Genomic DNA, 26,706 nt, shown 5'->3' with positions numbered 1-26,706 from the left:
CATGTGAGATTATAAAACTATCTGAAGTTGAGCATGAGGGCATTATAAGTAGGCTCGAGGTAAATGGCGAAAGTTAAGGTTTTCATCGAATAGCCAGCGCCCAAATGCTGGTCGTTCGTAGTACGGTGTGCTAGTAACCTCAGTAACCACACCGTGCCGAGCAACGAAGTATAGTGAAGAGTGTGACAAGCAGATGGAATCGATATTTAATGTTTTTTTGCAGCGTCTTCCCGCTTGGAGACGATTTTTTTTTTTTGGGGGGGGGGGGGCTGCTGTTATGCCAAACACAGGAGTTAGTATTATTTTTATTTTTTTACATCGTATACTGATCTCGTATTCGCTAATAGATTATTCAGCATATATTTTATTGTTTAAAGCAGCAGCTAAATTATTGTCTGATTTTGATGGGACAGCTGTAAATACCGATTATAATGTGTTTTCAACTGGTGGTAGCTAAGAAAGGCTCCTTCATCGAGTGAATTGTTGTCATTTCTCTAGAAACATTTGCAATTATTCTACCCCTATGCATGTTCCATGCAACAAACGGAAATGCAATCATGAAATTTGTGCCATTCAATAATAATAATAATAATATTAATAATAAAAATAATAATTGGTTTTTGGAGAAAGGAAATGGCGCAGTATCTGTCTCATATATCGGCGGACACCTAAACCGCGCGTGTAAGGGAAGGTATAAAGGAGGGAGTGAAAGAAGAAAGGAAGAAAGAGCTGCCGTAGTGGAGGGCTCCGCAATAATTTCGACCACCCGGGGATCTTAAACGTGCACTGACATCGCACAGCACACGGGCGCCTTAGCGTTTTGCCTCCATAAAAACGCAGCCGCCGCGGTCGGGTTCGAACCCGGGAACTCCGGATCAGTAACCGCGCCGTAAGGGAAGGGATAAAGGAGGGAGTGAAAGAAGAAAGGAAGAGAGAGGTGCCGTAGTGGAGGGCTCCGAAATTATTCCGGAGCCCTCCACTACGGCACCTCTCTCTTCCTTTCTTCTTTCACTCCCTCCTTTATCCCTTCCCTTACGGCGCGGTTCAGGTGTCCAACTATATATGAGACAGATACTGCGCCATTTTCTTTTCCCCCCAAAACCAATTATTAATTATTATTAGCAGAGAGCCCTAACCACTGAGCCACCGCGGTGGGGTACGCCATTTATACCCAATTTTGAAATCGCGGTAGGGCCGCACAACTGTTCTTGTTCTCAGTTTAAATGGATAAAGCTGTTTGACACCTTACCAAACACCTGTGACGTATAAGGTCGCAGCGAAATGCACGCGAAACTGAAGGAATTGTTTTGTTCCCCTTGTGAAAACGTCCGCCATAGAATATATCTACGCTCTGCATTCGATATACAAGGTGTTTCACCTAAGATTTTACACAATTTCTAAAAATAGGCTTTTTGAGTTAGAAGCGCACTTTTTCGGCATATAAATGTCAACTGTGCAGAACATCAGAATACAGCTAAGACGTGCTCACTAGTTAGCAGGCTAGTTAACTAATATTGAATAGCTAACTTTTAACTATTACAGTTAGTCTTCTAAATTATTGAGATGCATGCAGCCCACCGTAAGTTATATCCATAGCAGTTTTTAGCATTTCCAAAGAGCGGTTACCCTCGGCGCTGTGGCCCAACAAATTCTGGCTTGCAGGCAAAGCAACCTCTCCAGTGAACGTAACTCGTCGAAATAGCCAAAATTTGCTGGGCCACAGCGCCCAGGGTAACCGCTCTTTGGAAATGCTAAAAACTGCTATGGATATAACTTACGGTGGGTTACACGCCTCTAAATAATTAACAAGTCCAACAGTAATAGTTCAAAAGTTAACTTATATATTTGTTAACCAGCCTGCAAGGTTTAGGTGTATTCTGATGTACTACACCGCTGAAAATGCTGTGCCGAAAAAAAAAGCGCTCTTCTATCTCAAAAAGCCAATTTTTAAAACTTGTGTGAAGCCTTAGGTGAAACACCTTGCATAGTATCTTTCACATACGAGCTTACCATTTGAACAGTACTAAGAATTGTGCACTGCTTTTTCACTTGATGCGGTCGCCTGAAATTTAGCCTCTATTGTGTGATTCACTGTGACGGATATAATGAACAAAACCCTCAAAACGAAACCACTGACGGTGCTTCTCGCGACGTCAAAAAGTACTTTTGCTGTGAAGTACACTGGTCATGGCTGAAACGCCCTGCGTACTACTCAGACACACTTGACGGCATTTTCGACGTCTAAATGGTGACAGAAGCAATATCTTCAACTTTTCGAGCGTTCATCATGGAATAATGAAACATCATGAAATATCAAAAATATTCCAAATTCTGACGTGCATCTCCGCACTTAACAAAGAACTGCGGCTGCCCGCGACACGGAGACCGATTGCCTTTCCGTTAGTTCAGAGAAAGGCCGCTGGCGCCGCCAACGTCGCTGGAACGTGCAAGTATTACTATTACACTTAGCATCCTACTAACATAGTATGCTGCAAAGTATACCAAGCTTTTACAGTTGCGAACTATATACTAGGCCACCTATATAGTTCACAGCCGATTTGATCTGACGCCCGTGCATACACCGCATCCAATAAGAATATACCAAGTTTTCAGGCATTTTTTTTTTCAGGGACTGCTGTACAGATAACTGAATTCCTTAACCTGTACGTGATGACATCTGTTGACAAGTTAACAATAGCACAAATTCGTAATATTCCCTGTGCATGCGTGAGTGCATTCTGCCTGGTCTAGAGCTTTCTTAGACGACCGCTGCTGCCTCGAGGCCGTATTATGAATATCTCGAATATCTTGTCAAATCATATACTTTGATTTGTGGCCTGTCATTTGAATCTTAATGGTGGCGAGCACTATGTTTCGATACTGGATGCATTTTTCAAGCGTGAATGATGTGCGTTACCGACTCGAATACTGCGGTCATCGGCTGCTTGGTTTTACGTGACTTCAATTGTCCCGTAGCAGATACCCCAAATACTCCAGCGCGCGGCAACTGCTGTGCGCGGACATGAATAACATAAACAGAAAAGCGAATGTCATCTGCATTTAGGCTTATGCTTGCCGCATCTATAGTCGCTGCTTCCCTTGAGTATGGCGCATGATGGCCTGAGCTGCCTATGTGCCATAAAACACAAGTCCCTGTTTGGCCAAGCGGACGTATTTGCGCGGGAATAATTGTCAGGAATATTCCCGCTTCGCTGTAAAGTATTAAGTGACATTTTAACTGCATTGTCATACAACATATATTTCAAAGTTGATGGCGGTGAGTGTACAGGACTGACCCTTTTGCACAATTCTTGAAACTAACTTTGTCTCCGATATGCCTTTCGTCCGAGTCGTTCATGAAGGAATTCGTGAAAAGCATAGCCGCCCGGAAGGTGCCCTTTTCGACATTGAATGATAACTACGTTCATTCGTTCGTTGCGTTTTAACCGGATGGCAGATAAACCGCATTCAGGTCCGCTGACGTGATGAAGGCTTATCTTAGGAAAATGTTCACATAAGCATCATATGCAATTAGCTCATATTTTCGCGACAGTTCATCGCTGTCCACGGACGTTCTGTATTGTCAAACAGATGCTGGCAAGATATTTGCTTATCGGATGTAGTTTTTTGATAATAAGCTCATATCTGCGGAAACGAAACAATGCCCTGCAGGACCATTTTAGAGCTATAATATCTGTTCATTGCGGAGAAACTCAGCAGAACCGTTTATTTGGAGTTATTGGACCTAAATATATACGCGCGGGGAATTCACTCGCTCTGGAAGTCTAAAATAAAGATGTAAATTTACTTTATCGTGCATTCCGGTTGCCGCAGAGAGTTGTGTACCAAAAGTAGTTATTTAGAGTAGCAGATATTCCGAAATAGTATCCTGCGCTGTTTCTTCGTGGCTTCAGATAGTCCCTGATCAACCACCGCCTGTTCATCTATACCATTCCTGTGATATAATACCGCTGCGCGCTGCGGACGTCGTATATGGTGAAGCCATTTACATCATCGAGTCCATCATTGTTGTTGCCTGCCTCGTGGCCGTGAGGCGGTAGGGTTGTTTTGGACCTAGCCGTGGGGGCGAATCAGGCCGCAGGCGGAACCAGGGTGATCTTCAAGACACAGGATTGCATTGGCGGTCACTGGCCGGGAGGCTGCCGCAGTCGTGCCAACCGTGTCTCGCTGTCGGTGCAACGGGTTCCCTGACGCAATCACATCCCGTGCCTCCTTCCAGGCTCCGGAAACCGCGAGCGGCCGCGCTAGTTCCTGCTCCGGGTTTCATTTAGCGCAGATGTAGTCGTGACGAACGGTTTTGCGCGCCCGCCAATGGTGCCGCCACATCACCACTGCACGCCCCACGGAATTGACGGAAACGGTACGTGTTTGCGAACTTATTAGGTTGGTCTGTGGCGGAAGAATTGGCTTACGGTCACAGTGAGCTGGTACAAGAGCGTAAAATCGTCCCACCGTGTGTCATTGTTACCGCGCTGAAGCGATTTCTTTTGTGGGCGGTCGTTACTCGGGGTCCCTCGCGTTTAAAGCTGCAAATGACCAGTGGTGTCTTAAATGTTGTTTTCTTTCATTGATCTTTAAGTATAACTAAATGTGTTCCTTCCGCTGACAGTTCGATGCGCACTTTTTACTGCCACTTCGACATTCCAGACGTTTGTCAACTACAATGGCTTTTCGGCGACGCCGACTATTGCGTCTCGACGTGACCTAGATCCTATTTACGCTGCCGACAAGATGTCGCCATTGTGGCGAACGATTATTCGCTCACTGCTGTTTTCTGCTCCCAGTGCACACACATGGCGACGGAAGCGAGCTGACAATGCAGGAGCTGCGCTTTGAAAATTCGTACTTTAGGCGTTCTCGTTTATTACTCTTGCTCTTGATGCCCTGCGTGGCGGTGCGGTATTCTAACGAACTCTTTAATTTGAATATATGAAGGAAGCCAGCAGCACCGAAATCAAGTAAAGCATAGGGGAATGTTTCTATTCTTTTATTCGTGTTGTTGATCAATGGGAAACTAATAGTGGCATTGTTTTATGGCTGAAAGATATTTGATTAGAAAGTAGAAGGTTAGGGAAAAAGGAATGGACACGAAGAGGGCAAAAAATACACAAAACACGCACGAGAGAAGAGAACGGGACAGAACGCCTTTTTTGTTTCTTTCTCTCTCGTGCGTGTTTGTGTGGGGTTTTAGCGCCTTTAAAGTACAATGATCAATTACCAACTAGCCCAACAAGAACTTATATTCAGGTACTTGACAGGTTAGTCATTTGTATTCTCTCTGTCGCAAGGTAGAAAACGTCGGCTTCCCGTTTTGCTGTGGACAGGCCCAGTTCATGGCGCCGAATTTTTTTAAAATTTCGTCCTATTGTTGCATTTACTGAATGAATAAGTGAAAATTTGTATTGATTTCGCAATGTTTTCAGAACTGGTAAAAATTGCGCCTGCATCGCGCTGGTGTTTGAGATCTCGCCTCAAAAACTCGTGCCTTTCTCTCGAAGGAATGGCTCGATGTCGAGGCCGTGGCAGTAACAGCGGCAGTAAGTGAAAGCCGGCAACGCTCATTGGAGCAAAAAGCATGCGCGAATTGAGCAACCCTTTTTTTAGTACAGTATGGGCAGGGCGCAGCTATCAACGGCTTACGTTTTATAGATATAGCTGGGAATAACGGAAACGAACCCGGAACGGGACTATAGTTTCGGAATTCGTGTTCGTCACCCGTTGTCGATGTCGTGCTGTGTGCTGCGATGCGACAGTGATTTCTTTTGTTCGTCACAATCCTTGGCGGAAAGCCCTTCACCGCCCTTGTCCGACCGTTGCGTCTCGTGTCCGTGTACGCGTATCTCCTGTCCGCCCCGACTGTAGATCCGTCATCCGAGCACCCCTTTTTGTTCCTCGTGCGTAACTTCTGCATAGCACTTCTCATAGCTCGGCCGAGCGCGCTCACCCTTTGTAGCTTTTTCTGCAAATGAATGGCCTTCACATGTGTGCGGGACTGAAAACGAGGAGGGGAAAACGGGTGCTTGCTGTGCTTTTACGAATTAGAAAAACAGCGCAATCAAAGACGAGACACAAGAGAAGCACAAAAAACACCAGCGCTGTGAGGCAGCATATAAATGAAATGGCACGAGTAACAACACAAAATAAGCATGAAAGAAAGATACCGCACAACCACTCAACTTGACTAAAAAAAGGGGCACGTCACTGATTAAGATACGCAAGTTCCTTTGATAGTAGATTTATCGATGGGCTGCTGATACAGGTGTTACCGAGCTTTCTGATATGGCAAGCCTCCGAAATGAGCCTTGTGGTCTCATCTTTATAACGGGCGATGATAGTGGTCCTATTTAGGTGCTCTTCGCAATCATCACACTCAGCACAGTGCACAGCAAGATGGTTTCTGCGAGGCTTGTTCTCTATATCTTTTGCATGTTCACGTAGTCTATCATTGATGCATCGTCCCGTCTCACCGATGTAGAAACTGCCACAAGAGGTCGGGATCTTGTAAACGACACCAACACGACACTGAACGAACTTCCGCTTATGCTCCTTCTGGCAGCCTTTTCTGCTTCTATCCTCATTAACACGCTTGCACAATCCGCTAAGTTTATTCCTGGCTGAAAAAACCAGCCTAATGCCTCCTTTGCTCACTATCTTCTTTAGATTGTGCGAAACTTTGTGCACATACGGGATGCACACTGTTCTTTTTCTTTCTGCCAGACCCGCATCGGTGCCCTTGATCTTTCGCAGACTACATTCTGCAAGCAGGGACTCAGCAACATTTGACACCATCTTCGTGGGATATCCTGCTGCAGATGCTGCTCTTGTGTCTCGTCTTTGATTGCACTGTTTTTCCAATTCGTAAAAAATGTACCAACCAGCCCGTATTTGCCCTCTTCTGCTTGCTGTGCGTGTACGCGATCGAGCTCATGCAAGTTCAAGATGGAGACGCCGAAAAAAACAAGAGGACCTTTTCGATATCGTTCTGGGTGAAGCTGTGTGTTGTGTTTTGTTGTGCTGTGTTGGTTTTTATGACTCATGCACCGCCTAGCAGCTCTCATGCGAATAAAGAGCGAGAAACGGCGTTTCCCTATTTTTTTTTCTAACTTACCCACCGCGTTGGCTCAGTGATTTAGCGTTCGGCTGCTGAGCCCATGGTCACGGGATCGAATCCTGGCCGCCGCGGCCTCATTTCGATGTCGGCGAAATGCGAAAGCGCCCGTGTGCTGTGCAGTTTCAGTGCACGTTAAAGAACTCTAGGTGGTTGCATTTTGCGGGGCCCTCCACTCCGGCGTCCCCCATAGCCCACGTACAGCTTAGGGACCTTGAAGCGGCAGATACCCAAATTGTTAGATTGCATTTCGCTTTGGAATGATCCATGTGACATTACTAACTCTGGATAACCATGTGAAATCCGCCTACGTCCGGTAAGCAATTTATTATGCTTGAATGACTTCTTCCATGCAGTTTCGGTTTCAGTTTCAGCAGTTCAATGGTGGTTGTGACGTCCCAAGTGGTTATGAGGTCACGCCAGGCAGGGGTGGCTTTATGGGTGACCCTTGGAGGGAACCTTTTGTTTTTCTGGGGTGGAGGGTCCTATTTGCGCAATACATTTCTGCGACATCCTGCGTAAAAAAAATGCTTTTTGCCGGTTTCTCATATCACATTTCTCGTTTGTGAGGTAGAGTCGCCCCCCCCCCCCCCCCGCCCTCCGCTAAGAGTAGGAGCGAACTAAACGATAAATCAACTATGGTATTGCAGCTTTCTTAGGCCTCACTTGATCACGTACATACTCGTGACGTCACAACCATCGTTCGGCTGCTGAAACCGAAACTGAAACAACATGGGTGGAGAAAATAATTTTTAAATTCCTTACTGGGCGCATACTAATTAATGGCACACTCATTGTACTAAAGAAAAAAAACAGGCAATGAAACATTTGGTGTCCCCGGCCCTTTACACTACACATATTACTGCTACTTTTCTTTTACGCAATGACGTAAGGGTCCCGTTCTGCGAAAAGCCTGTGTTTGCATTGTTACCGAAAATTCCGGATTGGTCGAAAAGGTGGCTGCGTCCTACGTGGAGCGGTAGACTTTAAAAGTGATTAAAACATTAGAAAACTGATTAGTACAAGCAAGTGTATAAAGTAAATGAATTGAGGTGAAATGAAAAAGGGGGTAGTCGGGAATCGAAGCTCCGACCACGCGGTTGCGAGTCAGACATGGTACCGCTTAGCCACGCAGGCATGTTTGTATGGTTCGGTCTTTCACATAATGTTTGTTGTTGTGAAAGAGGAAACAGTGTCCGTCTCTGCGTGGGCAGGAGGAGCCACTGTCACGTCATACCCTTAGAGGCGGAGCTTAAGTGTCCTCCATTTTTTTATTTAGCTGTAATCCGCTATCTTAAGTTTACGTTTTCTACACTGAGCCGCCAGCCATAGTTTATTATCTAAATGGATCTCCATCTAGGTTAGCGGAACGTTCGCATGTTCCTTTCACGTATGAAATCGTCGCTGCTTCCAATTGCTATTCCTCCCCGCTCCTCTAGTCGGCAGCTTCATTCCATCATCAGGGTGGCCGTTGCGTTGACGTGTCTGGGCCTCGTCGCAGGGCCCGCAGACGCGCCTGTCCCGCTGCTGCGCCTGGGCATGGCGGCCGACGTGAGCACGCTCTTCTGCAACGATGGCCGTGAGTGGGGCAGCTACCTGGCCGACTGCTTCCGGCAGCAGGCGCTCACCGTTACCCAAGAGGCCCTGGACGCCATCTCGCTGCCCTTGCCCCAGGACAGGGCCAAGGCTCTAGGCGCCGCTAAGGTGAGAGCTTCTGCCCACCCGAAATGACCCTCGGTCACCGCCGTAACACGCAGTGGACTGTGGTGATCGCTTGCCAGGGCTGCACAAGTTTATGGCGAGATAGATGGTTTCGAGGAAGGGGCAAAGCAGCGCAAAGAACATAGACGACTAAAGAAAAACAAACACACGCGCTGACTATACTACCAACTGAGAACGGTTTCATTTGCGTGTGCAGTAAGTATATCGCCGAGAAGCAACAGAACGATTGAAGACGCCACGTGGTGGTCAGTGAACCAACTTGGCCAAATTTCCACTCTTCATCAGTTGGTTTCGATCGATGCCTACTGGTTTTAGAGCATCGCCTTCTGGTCCTGTTCTTCGCTGCGGCGGCTCAGTGGTTGTCGCGCTAGGCGCTAACTGAGCCGGAGGACCCGGATTCAATCCCGTCCACGCCCGTATACTGTGCGATGTCTGTGCAGCTTAAAGATCCTGACGTAGTATAAGTTAATACAAGGGCCCTCCACTATGCCGGCCCTCATAGCCCATGTTTCTCTTCGGGACGCCTAACCCCACAATTTACTCTTGTCTTGCTGTGTTGCTTGCTCGGGTTGCTGCATACGTCAGCTTTTCGATTATTTTTTTTTTTGCCCCGTATTTGCGCAGTTAAGTTGTTTGGTTCGCTCAAAAAAACCACATCGCGTAGACCAGACCAGAGCACCGGTCATTCCGATTTTTTTTTTAAATATAGTTTGCCTCAATGCCGCTGTGGGACATTTAGGCTTTTGCTTGGTAGTGTGACAGAATTCTGCCTTAAGGAGAAGTGACTTCGTGGTAAATGATTGAGAGCACTTGTACTAAGGCCCTGACTTCGCGCTGCGTGCTCTCAATACTTCCAACCTGCTGTAAAGATGCGGCGTGCGCTGCTTATCTTTTACTGCCTACGCCCTTGAACGATAACCTTGTTTTATCTATACGGGTTAGGATTAGCGACAATAGGTCCCAGCGCCAGAGCATACGAGTTTGTCCTAGAGCTTCACGGTAGCCTTATCAGGCGACACAAAGGTCGAAAAGCGGTTTTTGAAAGTCGTATAGTCTATTTTTCTTGAGAAACTCAAAAGCCCGAAAGCTGTAAATCTTTGGAGAATTTTAAACTTCCTGCCTGCTGGATCACGTCTTGCAGACATTTTTTATTTCCACCGAAAAGAAATATTTTCCCGCCTAAATAATTTATTCAGACGTAAAGAAAAGACAATTTGTCACGTTCCCGACGTAAAATACTAGCGGTTAATTTTTTACAGGGATGTACCAAATTTCGCACGAAGTGTCATAATTGATGTTTCCGAAGTAGCAACATCGAAATGCCGGTACGTAGCAAGCAAACACTAGAAGGATCGTGGAAATAATTTCTACTGCTAAAGTGAACGTTACGCTTGTTATGTTACTACAGGTGGCAAAATATGTCTGCACAAGAATGGCGGACGACTTTTCCACCACGCTCACTGTTTCGCGAAGCATTATATACTGCGTTGGCTATATGGCATAGAAAACCGCCTTATTTGCAGCATGAAGGATGCCAAATTCACCCGAAATAAAGAAATCACTGCTAAGTGCAGTCAATTCTAAAAAAAAAAAAAGCTTGCGCGTTCGCTTTGTACAGCATTGTGTACATAGTGTGTCAAAGGGTTAAGAAGTGCGTTGCGATGAAACCAGCCTGACCATGCACAAGTGCAGCATGCTCATGGTGCATGGTGTGACGACTAGATACGGCGTCTTGAGCTGTGTGCACCGCGTACTAATATGAGTGCGCTAACTCAGTGAAAATGTAAAAAAAAATCCGTTTTAGGGCTTTTTTTGAAGCAACTTGGCATACTTCCTGCGCATGTTCGTTGTAGCTTTCTATATGGGTCAGTAACTGCGCATCCAAGTCAGTTCAAGTCGTAGCTTGGCGATGATTTATCTCTGGCCTTCTGGCCCCACGGCACGCGGTGTTTGTTTGTTGTGAGATTTAAAGAAAAAGAAAGAAAACGCACACAGCGCATTCTGCCAGATATTCACTCTACAACCGGTAGCTGCGGCGCGTCTCGTTTCCTCGTATGCGAGTGGAGAGGAACGCGCGTGCTCTGCGCTGCATCAATGACGGCTCCTCGGGCGTCGTCGCGTTTACGGCCACCTGCTTCTCAGGAATGCCTGCGCGAAATGCACACTCGCTGCATGACTCGGCTTTCTTTGCCCTCGTGCGTTGCTGCGCATGCCAGCAGCGGGGTGCGGAGCAGTATTCTCGGATTCACCCTCCTCTCTCGCGCGCATCCAGAGGGCCCTTTTCATGCGCATATTTTCTCCGTGTGTTCTCTCTCTTCGGCGTTGCCGCAACGCTATCGCAGACTCTTTCGACGTGTGTCGGCGCCAAAAGATTGGGGCGCATGTGTATTTTCTATTACTGCGTCAAACGATGTCAGCAGGTCCAGATTTTTTACTGAGTTCAGGATTTACTGGCTTGCTTTCAGATCAGATGTGTGATACTTCGTTGCTAGACTGCTACTTTGTCCAAAGCAATGACACGCAAAAATTGATTTTTGTGCGTTCGAACTACCTTGTTGCTTAATTCCGAATTGTTAATTTAATGGCTACGCCACTAAGGTGGATTGTTGAGCTAGTTGGTGCATGATCGAATAAATGGCAGCGGAAAGTAAACGAAGACATCGAAGAAACACACAAACGAGGACGATGCAGCATCGTCCTCGTTTGTGTGTTTCTTCGATGTCTTCGTTTACTTTCCGCTACGCCACGTATTGTTTTTCGCTCTTTATTTATTTATTTATTTATTTATTTATTTATTTATTTATTCTTGTTTCTGACTCGCCCGTGGCTGAAACGAATATGACAAAGGTTTAAATCTGCGGCAGTTTCGATTATGTTTAGCTGTAGCGCTTCACCTTAGCTGGCATAAGGACAGCTGCGTGCTTGCACGTGCTCCCTGCCGCCCTGGTGTCGCTGTGCAGGTTTATGCATGTCCTCATAGTCCTTTCTGGTGTCCCTGATTTACCCCCCGAGCTGCATTGGCGTACCCGAACTATAAGGTTCCTCTATATTACAGGTAGTGACATTCCTTGATCTTGCCGAGAGCCTCCTTGCTTTCACACTCACTCTTTACTTTTCCCCCGGCTCCGCATCTGCGGTTGGCCAACACCCCCTAGACTTGGTTGGCCCAGCGCGCCCGCGTTATGCTTCCCACGTCTAGCGGTGATTTTTATTTTACTTCGCAAAAGTGTTAAAACGTCAGCGCGTGCGCGAGATGCAGCCGCGTTGTAGCCGATTGCACGAGCGACTGTGCGAATAAATACACACTTAGCGGAATAAAGTTCGATTCCAGAAACTAATTATAATCGTGGCACAAAAGAGTGTCGAAGCTCCGCTTTCTTCAAATCAGCCGAAAAGTTTTACCCTTATTCTAGAACATTTGTAAGCAATAATCGGACAGGAAGTCCGAGGAAGGAACAGCAGTATAGGGCAACTGTTTTCACCGTTGGTATCTTAACCCCAGACAGATCGGCTCTGACCCGAGCTACCCGAGTGATATTGGTGTGCCATCTCGGAGCGTTCCCGCGAACTACAGAAGTCTGACCGGGAATTTTATAACGCGAGCGAAGTTTCAGCGAAATCTTTTTGGCCTCATGGATCCTATATGTGCTATAACGAATGTGCTTCCTGGAACACAAATACTATCTTGACCACAAAGAACGGGTTTCACTGTCAGCAGAGTGAACTACCTCAACATTCGATTGTAGAAGTGCGTACTGTACCTCGCCTTTTCGGCCGCTGCCTTCGACGCAGCCACAGAGGAAAACATGGCCTTGACAAGACTTTCTTTGTTCGTGTGTGCATCAGAGAGAATGACGGTTGAAACTAATAGTATCGTTGCATATTGTGTCACTGGCTCCAGAAAGTAACTTCAATAGGGATAGCGTCGGTAAAAATATTGGGGTATCGTATTTTTCGTCTTCTCTGAAGAAACTGTTTCTGGAGCCGAAGCGTTCTTTGAGCATTTCCGAGAGCGTTTTCAAAGGCATATGTCGCAGCGACGACCTACACCTCGCTTCGAAAGCTTCAGTGGCTGCCGGTAAATAGGTGCCGGGCACACTTGTTTACCGACAGCCACTGAAGCGTTAGTATGCAGAAGCTATTCCTTACGATGAAAACTAGCAACAACAACACAGGGCAAACATATGCTTCTAAATGATAACAGGCCGGTGAAGCCAAGGGAAACCTTTTGCTGCATCCTCCCTCCACACTTTCGTTTGCCATTTCTCAGTACACTTCGCATTTGTAATACCAACGGTATTTTTATAAGGTAAGCAGAACATAGTGCCGACACACCATAGCCGCCTTTTTCTTTTTTGTGTGTGATGCAGGCCGTTTGGCGACTGCTCTTCGGTACTGATAGAACATGACCCCTAAATGTATTCAAACATCGCATTACTAGACCTTTGGGTCCTTCTGAAGCGGGACGCTTTCTTGCTGTTGCGACATCCCCGTAGCCCTCCTGCGCTGGAGTTCTGCAAGCAGTGTGACGCCGTTTGGTGACGGCGAAAAAAGTTGGCTTGGTCGTAGAAAGAGGGCCCTGCCTGGGGTTTTTCATGTACCTCAGTGGCTCTCTGCTTGTATTCGAGCTTTTCTTTTCTGCCCCTTCCTGGCTGCGAAAGTGCCTAACGTCCCCCCCGCGAGTCTTCTGTGGACGAGTGTTTTCGAAAACGGAGGCTCGCCTGCCTTCTGACCCTGCTTCCGGCCACAGTGTTAAAATACTGGCTATAGAGTGAAATCGGCGGCCATGCTCGCTTTCTTGCAACCCATGGTAGCAGCCGTTCTGGTAGCGCCACTTGACAGCCCGCCGTTACTTTGCGGACCACATATACAAGGTGTACTAAACTGGCAACAACGATAATTTCACATTACGTTATTCTAACCGGCACTATGAACGCCGCTGCGTACAGCACTTCTGCAACGTTTTTAAGGTCAGGTTGCTCAGAGTACGAATATGTTCTCTTTAAACACAACACTCGCTGAAGAAGTGAGCCGTTAATTGAGTTCTGTGCGAGCACGCTATAGGCAGTACCGTGCTGGTACCATATAATCTTAGCACAACCTTTTCTCCACGCTTTAACCCTCCTTCCATGAATTTGGATCGACGTTACCACATTAGCACACCCTGTATTTAGTATGCAGAGTAACGGCCGGCTATCAAGAGGCGCCGCCATAATAGCTGTATTACGGTTAGCAAAAAATAAAAAAAAATACCCGCCGCGGTGGCTCAGTGGTTTGGGCGCTCGACTACTGATCCAGAGTTCCCGGGTTCGAACCCGACCGCGGCGGCTGCGTTTTTATGGAGGAAAAACGCTAAGGCGCCCGTGTGCTGTGCGATGTCAGTGCACGTTAAAGATCCCCAGGTGGTCGAAATTATCCCGGAGCCCTCCACTACGGCACCTCTCTCTTCCTTTCTTCTTTCACTCCCTGCCTTATCCCTTCCCATACGGCGCGGTTCAGGTGTCCAACGATATATGAGACAGATACTGCGCCATTTCCTTTCCCCAAAAAACAATTATTATTATTAGCAAAAATGTAGAGCGAGCGTGCGTGGGGAGTGTGGCCTCCGCTTGTGCTCTGGAGTCATTATGTTATACCTTATCTGTGACTGCGACCGGTACCGCCCGCACCATGATGTAGTACCACGAAACGGAAACTTCCAGACAGCATACCTGTAACATTTTTCAGATAAGCGTGCTTACAAGTACAAAAATGTCCTTCCTAAATGGATTTTAACGCTAGTCGAAGTATTGATCGAGTCGTTAATTTCGCATCTCTTTTCGCGCAAGGTTTCTTGGGAGGTAATGTGATGGTGTCGCTGTGAGTCAGCACAAGCTCCTCTCTTCGTTTTGCCCACTCGTCCTGAGGCTTCACGGTTTTCTCCGTGTCCGTTTTTAAGCTACTTGCCCCTGAAGAGAGGTCTAATCTATGCTATATGCCGAGTCGCCTCAATTGTGTCGTCGTCGTCTTTTTTTTTTTTTTTTGGCATGCTTCACTGAATTTTTCCACACTTCCGCCTAGCCCCAAAAAAATATATATATCCGCCGGCCGTAGTGTGCTTTTTCTTCGACTATGTTTTAGCAATATTCTGGGACTAGCGAAAGCAAACGTGAGCATATGCCTCACCTTAGTTTTTATCTGAGTTGATTTAATTGTGAGCGTACTTTGCTCAACATAGACAAACCATCACAAACGTGGACGAAGCACTTGTGACCTGTTTCATTTACGTTATAAACTTATAATGCTGAGCTAAGTGTTGTTGCGGTACGGAAAACCGTCCAGCCCGACAGACAATAAGGTCTTGAATGCATTTATATGAGTGCTATATTATTATAAACATTGACTGGTGCTTCGACCAAATTCACTAGCTCACCTAAACCTTCACTTTCATCCCATTCTGTCTCGTAATCATCTACTTTTTGCTACCGTTACTTTTTTTTTCTTATTTCCTTCGCCCGCGGGATAGCCCAGACACCAATGATCAAACGGAGCAGCGATTTTCGTTAAGTTAATCATGACAAAGCCACGAAAGTATGGGAAACATTGTAAAAGAACGGGTTATGGTGATGCGGTGAAATGCAGCGACGTCGGCCAAGGCCTGTGCTAACGATCGAATTAAGAGACAAATCTGATTAGTAGGTATGAATTAACGCGTTTTTTTGCGTTTCTTTTTATTTCCCCTGCTATCACCTGCGGCAAACGACTCGGGCGAAATGCTCATCATTTTCAGTTCACTATCGATTCTTCTCGTTTGTCTTGGATGAAATATGGGAGGGAGAGGGGGAGGCTTTATTACAGAAATGCTATTAATGCGATGTGCGATAGCATTTAGTTTAATTTGCAAAAGCTACCCGGTTCCTCAGTAACGAAATTCCCCTACTGGTCGAAAGAGCCGTCACGTCTCCAGCACCACCAAATTTGAAAATCTGAGTGGTAGAATATTGTGAGTACCTTTCACTTGATTATCATGTCGGATTGTACTAACCCGATCCATTTTTCCACATTAATCCACCCATTAACACATACTAACTTAACTTAATCCACCCACCAATTGCCACCAATCCACCTTAACCCATTTTCTGTGGTGAGCCTACTTCCAAAATTTTGGGGTCCTTTCGGGGTGGACCAACTTCCAGACGTAAGGATGTGGATAGGAAGTCCCCAAATTGTTTGTAATCTTTTTTCGCACCTTGACATTGATTTCGTGACTTAGTTTCAACCTCAGCACAGTGAGATATAATTGCTTATTTGTACTTACTGGAATTTCCAGACGCATGTCTGATTAAATGTTTTCAGTGCAATAGGGCCTCGTTCAGCGGAAAACCCGGCGTCGTAGTCGTCGTGCGTGAAAAATCCTCAGATAAGCAACCTAGGTGGCAGGTGGACCTTGTGACATCACAACTACCCACCGGATTGTGAGCAAACTGCCCACCGTGGCAGGTGGCAGTCAAGCTAATGATTGGCCGCGGAAGGTTGCTCGGGAAGAGCAACTTGGGTCTCACGAGCCCCACAGATGGCGGCACCTTCCATCGCAGGGCAGTGGAGCATAGCTTAACCGCTGCACCACTGCGCCAGGAGGGGTACGAGGACTCCCAGGGATCAATGACTGTACAGTCGGGAATGACCGATTCCGCATATGTGGGCATTAACGCTATCGCGTCATACCCTTAAGGCGGAGCTTGAGTGTCCGCTCCAGTTTTTGTAGCGAAAGCTACATTGGCCACGAACTCGCAGTTTCGCCGTGCTCGCAGTCCCACCGGGGTCGCACCGCACCACGTGACTTGTCACGTGATTAACCACGTGACCAGCCACGGCGCCACTTCCTCGCCATCTGGCGTGACGTCAGAGGAGAAGCCGTGCGCCGCGCCGTCGGCGTGACATCACCTGGACTTGCAATCAAGATTAACCAAGGCTAGCCAAGCTATGACTTAGCTTTCGCTACGTATATCCTGGCATTGCCGAGCTAAGTCACTGCCAATTTTTGTTCGAAGTTGAAGTTTATTATTAGTTATTAAATTCCAGCGTTGAATTCGTCTTAAAAATTTATTAGGGTTATTGCTTTATGTCAGTAACATTTAGTTTCACTGCCTGCAGGAGTTATGAAACCACTTGCGATCAGTCGCTTTTAACTTCAGCTATGCTGTCAAACTAAAAAGAATTCTTAATACTTAGGGGACGTTCATAGATGCTCTAACCCTGCAGTAATAATATGGCTCTTATTTTTCGGGTAAATCCCGATTTTACCCGATTTTTCACCCCGAGCAAATTTATTAAAAACAGGGTTAAACCTGATTCCTACCCGAAAATAAGCCTTCTACGAAATTTAGTTTCAGTGTGGGCTTGCAAAGCTGCAGACACCGCAAGAAAAGTAGCGGACATCTTGAGCGGGAATCCAGAGAGTTGTTTTCAGTCAAGCGGATATTTTAAACTTCTTTTATGTCTTTTTATTTATGACGGCGCTTAATTTGAGGCCAAGTTCGAGCAGTACGTTTCGGAAACGGGAATCAAAAGCCCTGGTACTGACCAGACGTTATTGGCATCACTCTGTCAAGTGCTATATCCACGCTAATAACGGCTTCCTGCTCCAAAGCTCTTCTGTGTTTAAAACGATCGCACTTATGTTGAAAGAATGTTGTCGCTGTGTACAAACAAAGGCAGATAGGTGCTTCACGGACGCAGAATTGATGCGCAGTAAATTATAATGCGCGCGGATAAATCTGATTGTAATAAATGAGAAAGAAAAGAAATATTTGATTTTATAGAAGGTTTGTTGTGCAACTTGCTATTTCGTATTGTTTACAAAACAATGCTTAAAAATGTATAGAGCATTTTATGTTTCGCACAAAAACGAACCCTTATACCTAATTGTCTTATCTACAAAATATGACCGATAAAACCCGAAGTATGGAACCTTTTGCGGAATAACTCGACTTGTACTTAAAACTGAGGTGAAAAATATTGCACCCGATTGTTACCCCCACCCCCGAATTTCGGAAAAAATAAAACCGAGAAACGAAAGGCTCTAAGTATTAAGCATTTTTCCCAAGCCTACGGTTCTTCCTAGGTTTTTTTTTTTTTTGGGGGGGGGGGGCATTTCAGAAACAGACGCAGTCATGATGTTCGTTTTATTCTGGTACTGGAAAACATCAGCCGCTTTATCGTATTTTTCTTTGCTTTTATTGTACTCTGTAGTGATGGGGGACCCCGGCGGGCCGCCGTTGCCTTGGCGCGCTTGTTCACCGGTCTTTCGCCGTCTCCTCACTTTCCCTTTTTCCCACGTCAGGGGCATAGAGGTAACCGAGTCATTGAACACTTCCTTTCAACACTCATTCAACTATATACAGCCCCTCCCGGAAAGCCTAATGAATCGTTCTCATTGGAACATTTTGGCGGGATTTCGGAGCCTGCTCTTGGCGTGGCCGCTCGAGAGTGTACCCACTACTTGGACTCCTCCGAGGCGCATGGCACGTACGCTTCCTGGTCTTGCTCGATGGCCCCTCTGGGATCGGTTCGGACTAGTCCTTATTCGTGTTTGACCTACGCTATAAGTCTCGTGACCTTACAACTGGCGCTTACCTTGCTCTGATTTCCAACTCCCCCCGGTCCCCAGTCCCGGAACCCCACGAGCTTTCCTTCTGCAGCAGCGTGCTAGCCAGCACACTTGGAGCCTTTCCTTTTCGTGCACCCCGCGGGACAAGACGATTGTTCGTAGCTGACGCACGAAGACGACGACAGCAGTCTCCTTCGTGAACTTGTAGTCTTGTGTCCTTGCAGCGAGCCGCTCGCCTCCCTTCGGAGCTTGAGTGCGTGCCGCAGCGGCGCACCAGTCTGCGTGTGGCGACGGCTCGTCGGGGCCCTGCGGCTCGCGCTAAGCTCGAAATCGCGGTGGTCGGTGGCATTTGCGCACCGTGCAAACCGTACGGTCCAATGTTACATCTTTTCTTTAGTCCCAGGTATTGCTGAGGGCGACGGCTTCTACGGGCGGCTTGATGAAACCGCCGAGCAATGATGGTGTCGACGGTCAAAGCGCCAACAAAGCCACAGCTTATTTGAGCATCTTGTTCGAAGCCAGTACCAAATGCAGGATATGTTTCTCCTACTGAAATCGAGAAGGACTTTGAAGGAGGTCCCATACGTGATTTAGTGATGCGCCGAAAGGCGGATGCATGAAGCACGCGGTAGCTTGTAGAAGTGTGACTGTAGTGCGCTAAGTTACTCAGCGATTTCCCCAACCTCAAGGCCTCCCACTGCGCGCGAGCCTGCCCTCAGTGCGATGCGTTGCGACCGCAGGTGTCTCTGCTGATCGTGTCTCCGGACCTGCTGGAGCTGCTGGAGCGGCGTGGCGCCGAGCTGTTCTCGGTGGGCCGGCTGTTGGAGTCGGAGCGAGGCCTGGCCATGTTGTGCGGCGTTGAGCCACACGAGCTGGGCTCGTCGCTTCGCGCCGCCTTCCCAAACTTCTCCTCGTGGCCACTGCTGGAGGCGCGCAACCAGGATCGCGAGTTCGTTATCCGGCTCGTCGAGACGGCCCGCGAGATTGTCGAGCGCTCCGAGAACAGTATGCGGGGGACTGCTGCCGCTTCGCCGCAGTTCCGCCTGTGCCCGCGCAAAGTACACCAGGTGATGCTCTCTTCTCTCATCCCGAGTGTTCGCGCACTACCAGCACATGAGGTCGTCTATTCTCTGTGTCTGGCTGGGCCGTGTCTTAGCGTATGCGAAAGCATCCTTGAGTGAGAGTAGATGTGATCGGTGGATCGTGGCTCTGATTCGAGCGATCTGCTTCGGGTGCTGTGCCCAAGGCCGCATTTCAGTTCAGGCGGAATGCAAAAAGGCCCCCGTACAAAGGGCAAAACACTTGTCTAGAATGACCTATTTGTGTGGTCCACAGCTCCCAAAGCCACTGCGACCAGGAAGGCAAAAAATAACGATGATATCCTATGAGTCTAATTACATCCAGAGCATTTATTTAACCAAATGTTATCGCTAGATATTGCGTGTTCAGGCCGAAACACGCGTGTTCTAGATAAGCGTTTTGTCGAGCTGTACTATGAGATGTCAGTGCGAGTTAAATTGGGTTACATAGTTCAGTTGAACTAAATTAGAGTTAAATACGACACCAGGTGGTGTAAACTGATCCACAACCCTCCACTGCGGCACCGCATACGCTCAATCGCTTGGCCACTGTGTTTTATCGCTGCGGCTTGTTTGGTTGCGTGGCGCTGCTGCACGAAATATGGCCTACAGTATACGCCTGGCGTCGCTGCAAGCTAATTCACACGAAGCGTACTCTCTCATTCTTTCTTTTTTTTTTTTGAACTTCTGGGTCGCCATGCTCGGGTCAACGCGCTTGTTCTTTGGCTTCGGCAGCGGCAGCGCTAAACAGTAACAACGCCACGTCGACGACGCAGAAAACTTCCCGCGTCTTCCACGTGTGCCGCTCACGTCCAAATAGCACGATGACGACGAAACGATAGTATCGGACCCCCAAAACTTCCTAGCACCCGACGTCGGTCGGCGTATTTGATCTTGCCGACGGGAAACGGCGTATGGTGAGGTTATTAATCCCCGCGCCGGAAGGTCGAAGAGCATCCTGTCGGCACTGCGGCCAGCGACAGCGGCAGCTCTGGGCCTTCGATCTCCGCGCCCTGATAAGCAATTTGGCGACCGCGTGGTGCTCCCCCGCTGCTCTTAGTAGTATGTCTGTTTATCCTCGTTCTCCCGTTCGGTGCGGAAATTGGTATGTGAGCGAAATAGAAAGAGAGGTAGTTCATGTACCGCTCACTCTCATCCCTCTCACCTGTCGAGAGCGCGCCCTGCTGGGCAGGGTTTTAGCCGCTCTAAGAAGCTGAAGCTGGAATAATAAATAAGTAAATTAACGAAGTGGCTAAAGGCTCGTCTGACGTACCCAGTTGAATCTCCATAAATGAACGGCGCGGAAGTTGTAGGCTCATGGCTAAAGTCACGCCCAACGTTAACTTATTCCCGTGATCACGGAGGAAACAAAAAAACTATGCCCGTGAGGCTTGCTCGCTCTTCTTCACAAAGCATCCGCAAGCTACACGCTACATATTCGCGACTTTTGAGCAGCTACATCTCCACACTTCCACAATGACACAGATCGATGTCTTGACGCCCGGTTGCGCGCGGCGAGAACCGCTGTCACCCCCAACAGGTTGCATGTAAGCGACGGCAGTTTGCGACGCGACGGCCGGGCGCCATCAGAGATAAGCATTCGGCCGGTGCCTGCACTTCACACTCTCATTCGATCTGCTCGCAATTTAAGCAAGTAATCAATAGTATATGCGCCGTCTACGATAATGCACTGTACCAGCCGCACTAGACACACATCGCGCAGAACACCCGTTCGTCTGAAAGAAATTTTATGCTAGCTCTTCTTTATCGGCAAACAGCAAATAGGGAGTTCATCATCAAAATTTTTAGGCTCCCCAGCAAACACAAAACCTCCTCAAAATCTCCCAAAAATAGCCAATCCGGGCATTTGGAATCTCCCCAGGAGGTGCTCATTTTTCCCGAACTCATCCAACATCCCCACAACTAGCAGAGTCCAAAACCTTGTGCGTCCCAGGGAAAGCCCCAAAAGGTTGATGCTCGATTTCTCGGCTCTGGCTCAATAAAATTATTTCTCCTTTTTCCTGCAGGCTTCAGGCATCTAAGCACACATATATGCCAAACTTCAGGCACATGCTTAGGTTACAGGTGGTGTAATACATCTGTCCACTTGCGTGAATGCATGCTGGCTCGGCCGTCCGAGACTTACCTGTTTACATGAAATGTCCTAGAATTTTACACACAAAGGAAATATGAATTAAAGAAAAAAGTCCCCCGATCCCCCCAATATAGCAACGCAATACAGATGTCATTTCAGTTTATTAGATGTGCTCTTTGCATTTAAATGAATACAGACAGCAGGCGTATATGTATGCACCATTTAATACACAATGTATACGTAGCGCTATGGCACCTGAAGCATATAATAATGGCCACTTTTTTCTCTAGCTCTGAAAATTCTGAAAAATATGAAGCAAGAAAAACATAATACAGGCCGAAAGCTGATGCACCTCAAGCAAACATTCTAAGGGCTACAAAAGCATATATGCACACGCAAAAACAAACATGTAAAGAGCAACTTAATTGGGTGCCAAAAGAAAAGACAAGATGGGCATACGCTACAGATACGCGGTTTCAGGTCATGGATTTTCTGCAGGTTGAAACCTTTCTCTCGCTTTGCCTCTCGCATGAGCCTTGGAGTAAGCTTCAGCGACGTGTTTTCAAAACAGGAAAAAAAATAATTTCAATTCTACTCGGCGAAAATAAAAAAAAATTAGCATAAAGCAACATACCTTAACGACGTTGCCAACGAAAACCCAGGGATGAAATAAAGAGCTGCAACTATGAACGCAGCCCAGCGAACGCTCAAACACACGTGCGTTACGCCCTCGTTACACCCCCGTTTTATTTTCTTGTGGCTAAGTGTGGAGATGAGACTGCTTGGAGGCAGACGGGAAGGGGGGATGTCTTAAATTAGGAACCCTGGCGCGACGCACCGATGGTACAGCAGACCGCGCGTGCGGCGCAATTAATACGGCGTGGGAGGTGAGATCAAGGTCATCAAGGCACAAGTAATCTGGTGGGAGTGGGTGGGGGGGTCACTAGCGAAGTGAATGCAACACAAACTGTACCGCTGCGACAGGACGGCAATGTAGAGCAGGTTAATTTATGGGCACTCGCAGCAAGAGTGTGGTGGGCCTCCGAAGATCTCTCCCGCCTATGATAGCAGCGGACGGCCACGCTGCCACCAACAATTAACATGCCGCAGTCGTCGGAAGCGCTGAGGAATGCACAAGTACGTGCTAGGAGTCGCCCATTGCCTTGAACTCCGCTGCCGCGAACGCTGCCTTGAACAGCGGCATCATGGAATAGGGCCGTGAAGCTGCGCAAAGGAATTGCGATGCGCGGCCGCTGCATCAGTTCTAAAAGGAATCATGTGGGCACGCCGAGTTGCGCGGGAAAGCTGCCGTGAATCCATAGCTACGAAGTCCACGACAGCCCAGTGATCAGAGCAAGAGCTGCCGCGCGCTGGGGGTTGCGCGCAAGCGGCTAGGGGCTGCGCGAATGCCCCTCTTCACTGTCTAGTATTAATAATTAAGCCTCATTGTACTTTCTGGCTCTTTCATACTTGCTCCGTTCTATGGCGGGCAGCCTTCAGATGTGTACAATGTGTAGCTGCTTCATACTGTAGTGGCAGCGTCGATTGGTATCTGGCTGCCTGAAGCAGCTCCTTGCCGCACGTGTTTTGCCCTGGACACGGTGATTCACTGCTCGAGTTTCAGGAAGACGAATCGGACCCAACAGATGGTAGCAAATGCTCGCCACAGAGTACACTATCTTTGCACTATGCATAAGTGTGCCAAAGGGCTCTGCTTGACAGACAAGTACAAGAATTAAATTTGATTCGTTGTCTAGCTTTTTAGGTGCAATAGCAATGAATCCAAATCCACAACCAGGCCCGTGCTATCAGGTATTACTATACATGAGTGATCTGTGTGGAATCCTTTATCCTCTATCATCCCCCCCCCCACGAACCTACACTAGATCTCTATATTTCTTTTAATAAAGCATCTACATGAATTTATGATCAAAGGGCGAATTTTGAAGACTAGGCCTCATTGTAAGGCTCACGTTGGCAGACAGCCAAAACCATCTTTAACTACTGGCTTTGCGCCTTTGTATTAGTTTTGTGCATGAAATGCTATGAAACCTTATTTGTTCAGCGTTTTGTCACTGAGAAAAACCTTCCTTAAATAAGTTGTTTTCAAGACGTTAAAACCTACATATACCATACCATATCGGAAACTATTGCTTTTGTGCAGGGAAACGCAAAAGTATTTGCTATGCTGAACGAGCCAGTTGAACAAAGTCAGAAGCTTCAGCTGTTCTTCGAGAGTTCTGGAATGCATGAGCTGCCAGTGAAGTGGAGAAATCCGCATGTTCTGCAATTTACTGTTCCGGGTAAGTCTGAATTCACTTCTAAGCACTGACAAGTCATTCGATTAAAGTTACGTAGTCAGGAAATATTTTATCTTCTTTAGACAACATGCATTATAATTTCAAGGTGTGTTTTTGTACAAAACAATGCATTCACCATGAGTCAAATATTGACAGCTGTACCATAACATCCTTTCAGAACATTCTCCCACAATATTCTTTTTCAAGGCATCTTGAGTTCTCGTTTCCGAACACACTTCTGACACGTAGTATCTTGGAATAAATAACAGAATTTTTTTCCTCACGCACTTTGTATTGTTCTTTTTTCTGCACTTAATTGGGAGCTAGTCAGCTGTGAGTTTGTGTTGCGCTATTATTTTCAGTGCTGGCAACAACACCCTCTAATAAAGGCAGATCTTTCCAAATTGATTGCTAATGTAACTGAAATTTGTTGTACAGCTTCTTAATTCAGCATCTAGGGAGTGATTACTCCCAAGCATCCACATCAGTGCAGCCATACAGCTACAAAGGAAAGCTGTACAGATTTATCAGAAGCTTCGCAGGTGAAGAAAAATTCATCCTGGTCCGGGGATCTAACCTGGGACCACTGCTTTTTCTTTGTGGCCATATGGCAGGGCTGAGGTGGACTCTAGTGTGTAATTACTCCCTAATTGAAATCTACACCATATAAGGGGTTTCCCCTAATTGCACTGGATTAATTCAGCAATTTGTCAGGTAAAACGAAATAAATGCATGCCATGAATGTGCGCTGCCACATCTCACTGCATCGGTCAGAGGAATTTTAGCCGTATGTTCCTGTGCAACATCCGTTTTAGAGAGCGCATGAAAATTTCTTCAGGAGTGATGTCACAGCCTGCTCTGTGCTGAAATCCATCTCCGTAAAAGTAATTTTTTTACAATATAAAAGCCAATTATATGACTAACTGTACAACTGTATAGACACTGGTGGCAGAAGGTATTGTCAGTCTAGAGTTCTGTTTGGTTGCATATGTATAAAAGAGCTGGGAGGCCATATGCTTGGTGCCGAGAAAGGCCCATGAGAAACCTACGTAGGTGGGGTTAAAAATAGTAATTCCCAACTCGAATCGCCCATTGCTCATCCGATGCCACAACCTGCACTTCCCGCGCAGAGACATTCCTGCAGGTGTCCAAGGTGGTGAATGTGCAGTTACGCTGTGATGGCGTGCTGCTGGGAGTGCGCCAGCTCAAATGTGAGTCCCAGATGTCACAGCTGCACGCGCTGCTGCAGTCGGCCACGTCGCCGTATGAGATGCTCTGCCTCACACTCGGCCTGGCCACGCTGCATGATGTGGACACGGCGCTGGCCACCAACCTGCGCCGCAACCTTCCCACGAGGGGCTTCCACCTGCTCGCGCCGCAGCAACTGGCCGCCCCGGAAAAGAAGCGCAGTGAGTGTGTCCCGTTTTCAGCCGAGGGCAAGACCAACTTCAAAGCCTCTTACCTCGATCATGTACTGGCTTTTATTAGTGGAAGTGGAGAGAGAGTTCCTTCTTGAGTGTGTTCGTACTGGCGGTGACATCAGTATTTGAGGGGGACGCGGCTGTTTAAAATAACATGCTCGCGTTTTAGTGAGGCAGGCATGGATGGCGGATGGGTCACAGTCGCGGATGGGCAGGTTCGCCTGGAGGTTGTATAACTATAAAATGAAAGAAATTTTGACTATAAGATATTATCTTGATGAAAGCAATGGCAGAAACATATAAGACATGCTTTGATAAGGAAGCCAAACTGCAGTTCCTGTCTCAATGCACAAGTCAAACATGAACATAGGTCATGACATGTAGACTAACATGTCCGGTATAACATTGTGCATGAAAGCAGCCATACAAAGGAGCCATATGCTGAAATAGTCGTCAAGAACAGTGATCAAATTTGTCATTATTCAAGTGGATGCATATTTTCATAAAAAATTTTCCTTCATTTTTCATTTATTATTAATGGAATATCGTTAAGTTCCCGTCCTGCAAGAATTGGAGGGTAACACTTGAGCTCTGCCTTGAGGCAATCCCATTTTCATTTGCCCCTGATCTCTTCGAAACTAATGGAACATATTTATTCCCATGTAGTCAAATTCCTCATCTCCATAAAATTTTTTCATCCTAACCAACATATTCTTGAAAGGATGTTCATGTGACAATTACCTCTCTTTATTAATGACCTAAGCTCCAATCTTGATTTAAACATTCTTACTGACACACAAGATTTAAACATTCTTACTGACACACTCTTCCATGGTTTCGTAAAAGCTTTTGATAAAGTACCGCATAATTTAAAGGGCTACTCCTAAAGCTTTCACACCTAAATCTTAATCCTTTAGTAGTGGGGTGGCTTTGCAACTTTTTGACTAATGGAGAGCAATCTGTCTATGCTACCTTCTTCTCCTCGTAGCCTGGTCATTTAAGATGCTCCCTAAGGTACCTTTCTCGGACCCTTTCTTCTCCCTTCGAATATTTCCTCTACAATCCGGTTATTTGCCGACAGTTGTGCAATTCATCTCTAACAGTACTGATTCTTCAACAAGGTCATAAACGAATCGAAACTTGGTGCAAACAATGGTTAATGTCTCTTAATATACTAAAACATGTTTGATTTTGTTCCATCACAGGCAGTTGCATATTCCTTCTAAATATGTTCTTTTTGGTTTAAAAGTGTTGCCTGTTTCTTCCTGTAAGTACTTAGGTATTACTATGATGCAAAACCTAACATGGTCACCTCAAATCATACACATCACTAATGAGGCTAATCGTGCCCTTGGTTTTATATATCTCACT

General features: G+C 46.8%; 1 protein-coding gene across 7 annotated transcripts in view; it reads left to right on the top strand.

Annotated features, from left to right (window-relative positions):
* The window catches only part of stumps (DBB domain-containing protein stumps), a 117,262-nt gene that overhangs the window by 57,229 nt on the left and 33,327 nt on the right, over window positions 1–26,706 (top strand). For 6 of the 7 annotated variants that reach the window (XM_077648423.1, XM_077648430.1, XM_077648428.1 and 3 more), the window contains exons 2-5: window positions 8,631–8,833; window positions 19,181–19,507; window positions 23,779–23,917; window positions 25,045–25,323. In XM_077648423.1, the coding sequence (XP_077504549.1) occupies window positions 8,631–8,833; window positions 19,181–19,507; window positions 23,779–23,917; window positions 25,045–25,323 (948 nt within the window). Of the gene's footprint in view, window positions 1–4,297; window positions 4,382–8,630; window positions 8,834–19,180; window positions 19,508–23,778; window positions 23,918–25,044; window positions 25,324–26,706 lie in introns of those variants that run through there. The other variant, XM_077648426.1, reaches the window with a different exon arrangement.

Source organism: Amblyomma americanum, chromosome 1, assembly GCF_052857255.1.
Source record: "Amblyomma americanum isolate KBUSLIRL-KWMA chromosome 1, ASM5285725v1, whole genome shotgun sequence".
NCBI classification, from domain to species: Eukaryota; Metazoa; Arthropoda; class Arachnida; order Ixodida; family Ixodidae; genus Amblyomma; species Amblyomma americanum.
Note: the sequence above shows the minus strand (reverse complement) of the source record. Positions and strands in the feature narration are given on the sequence as shown.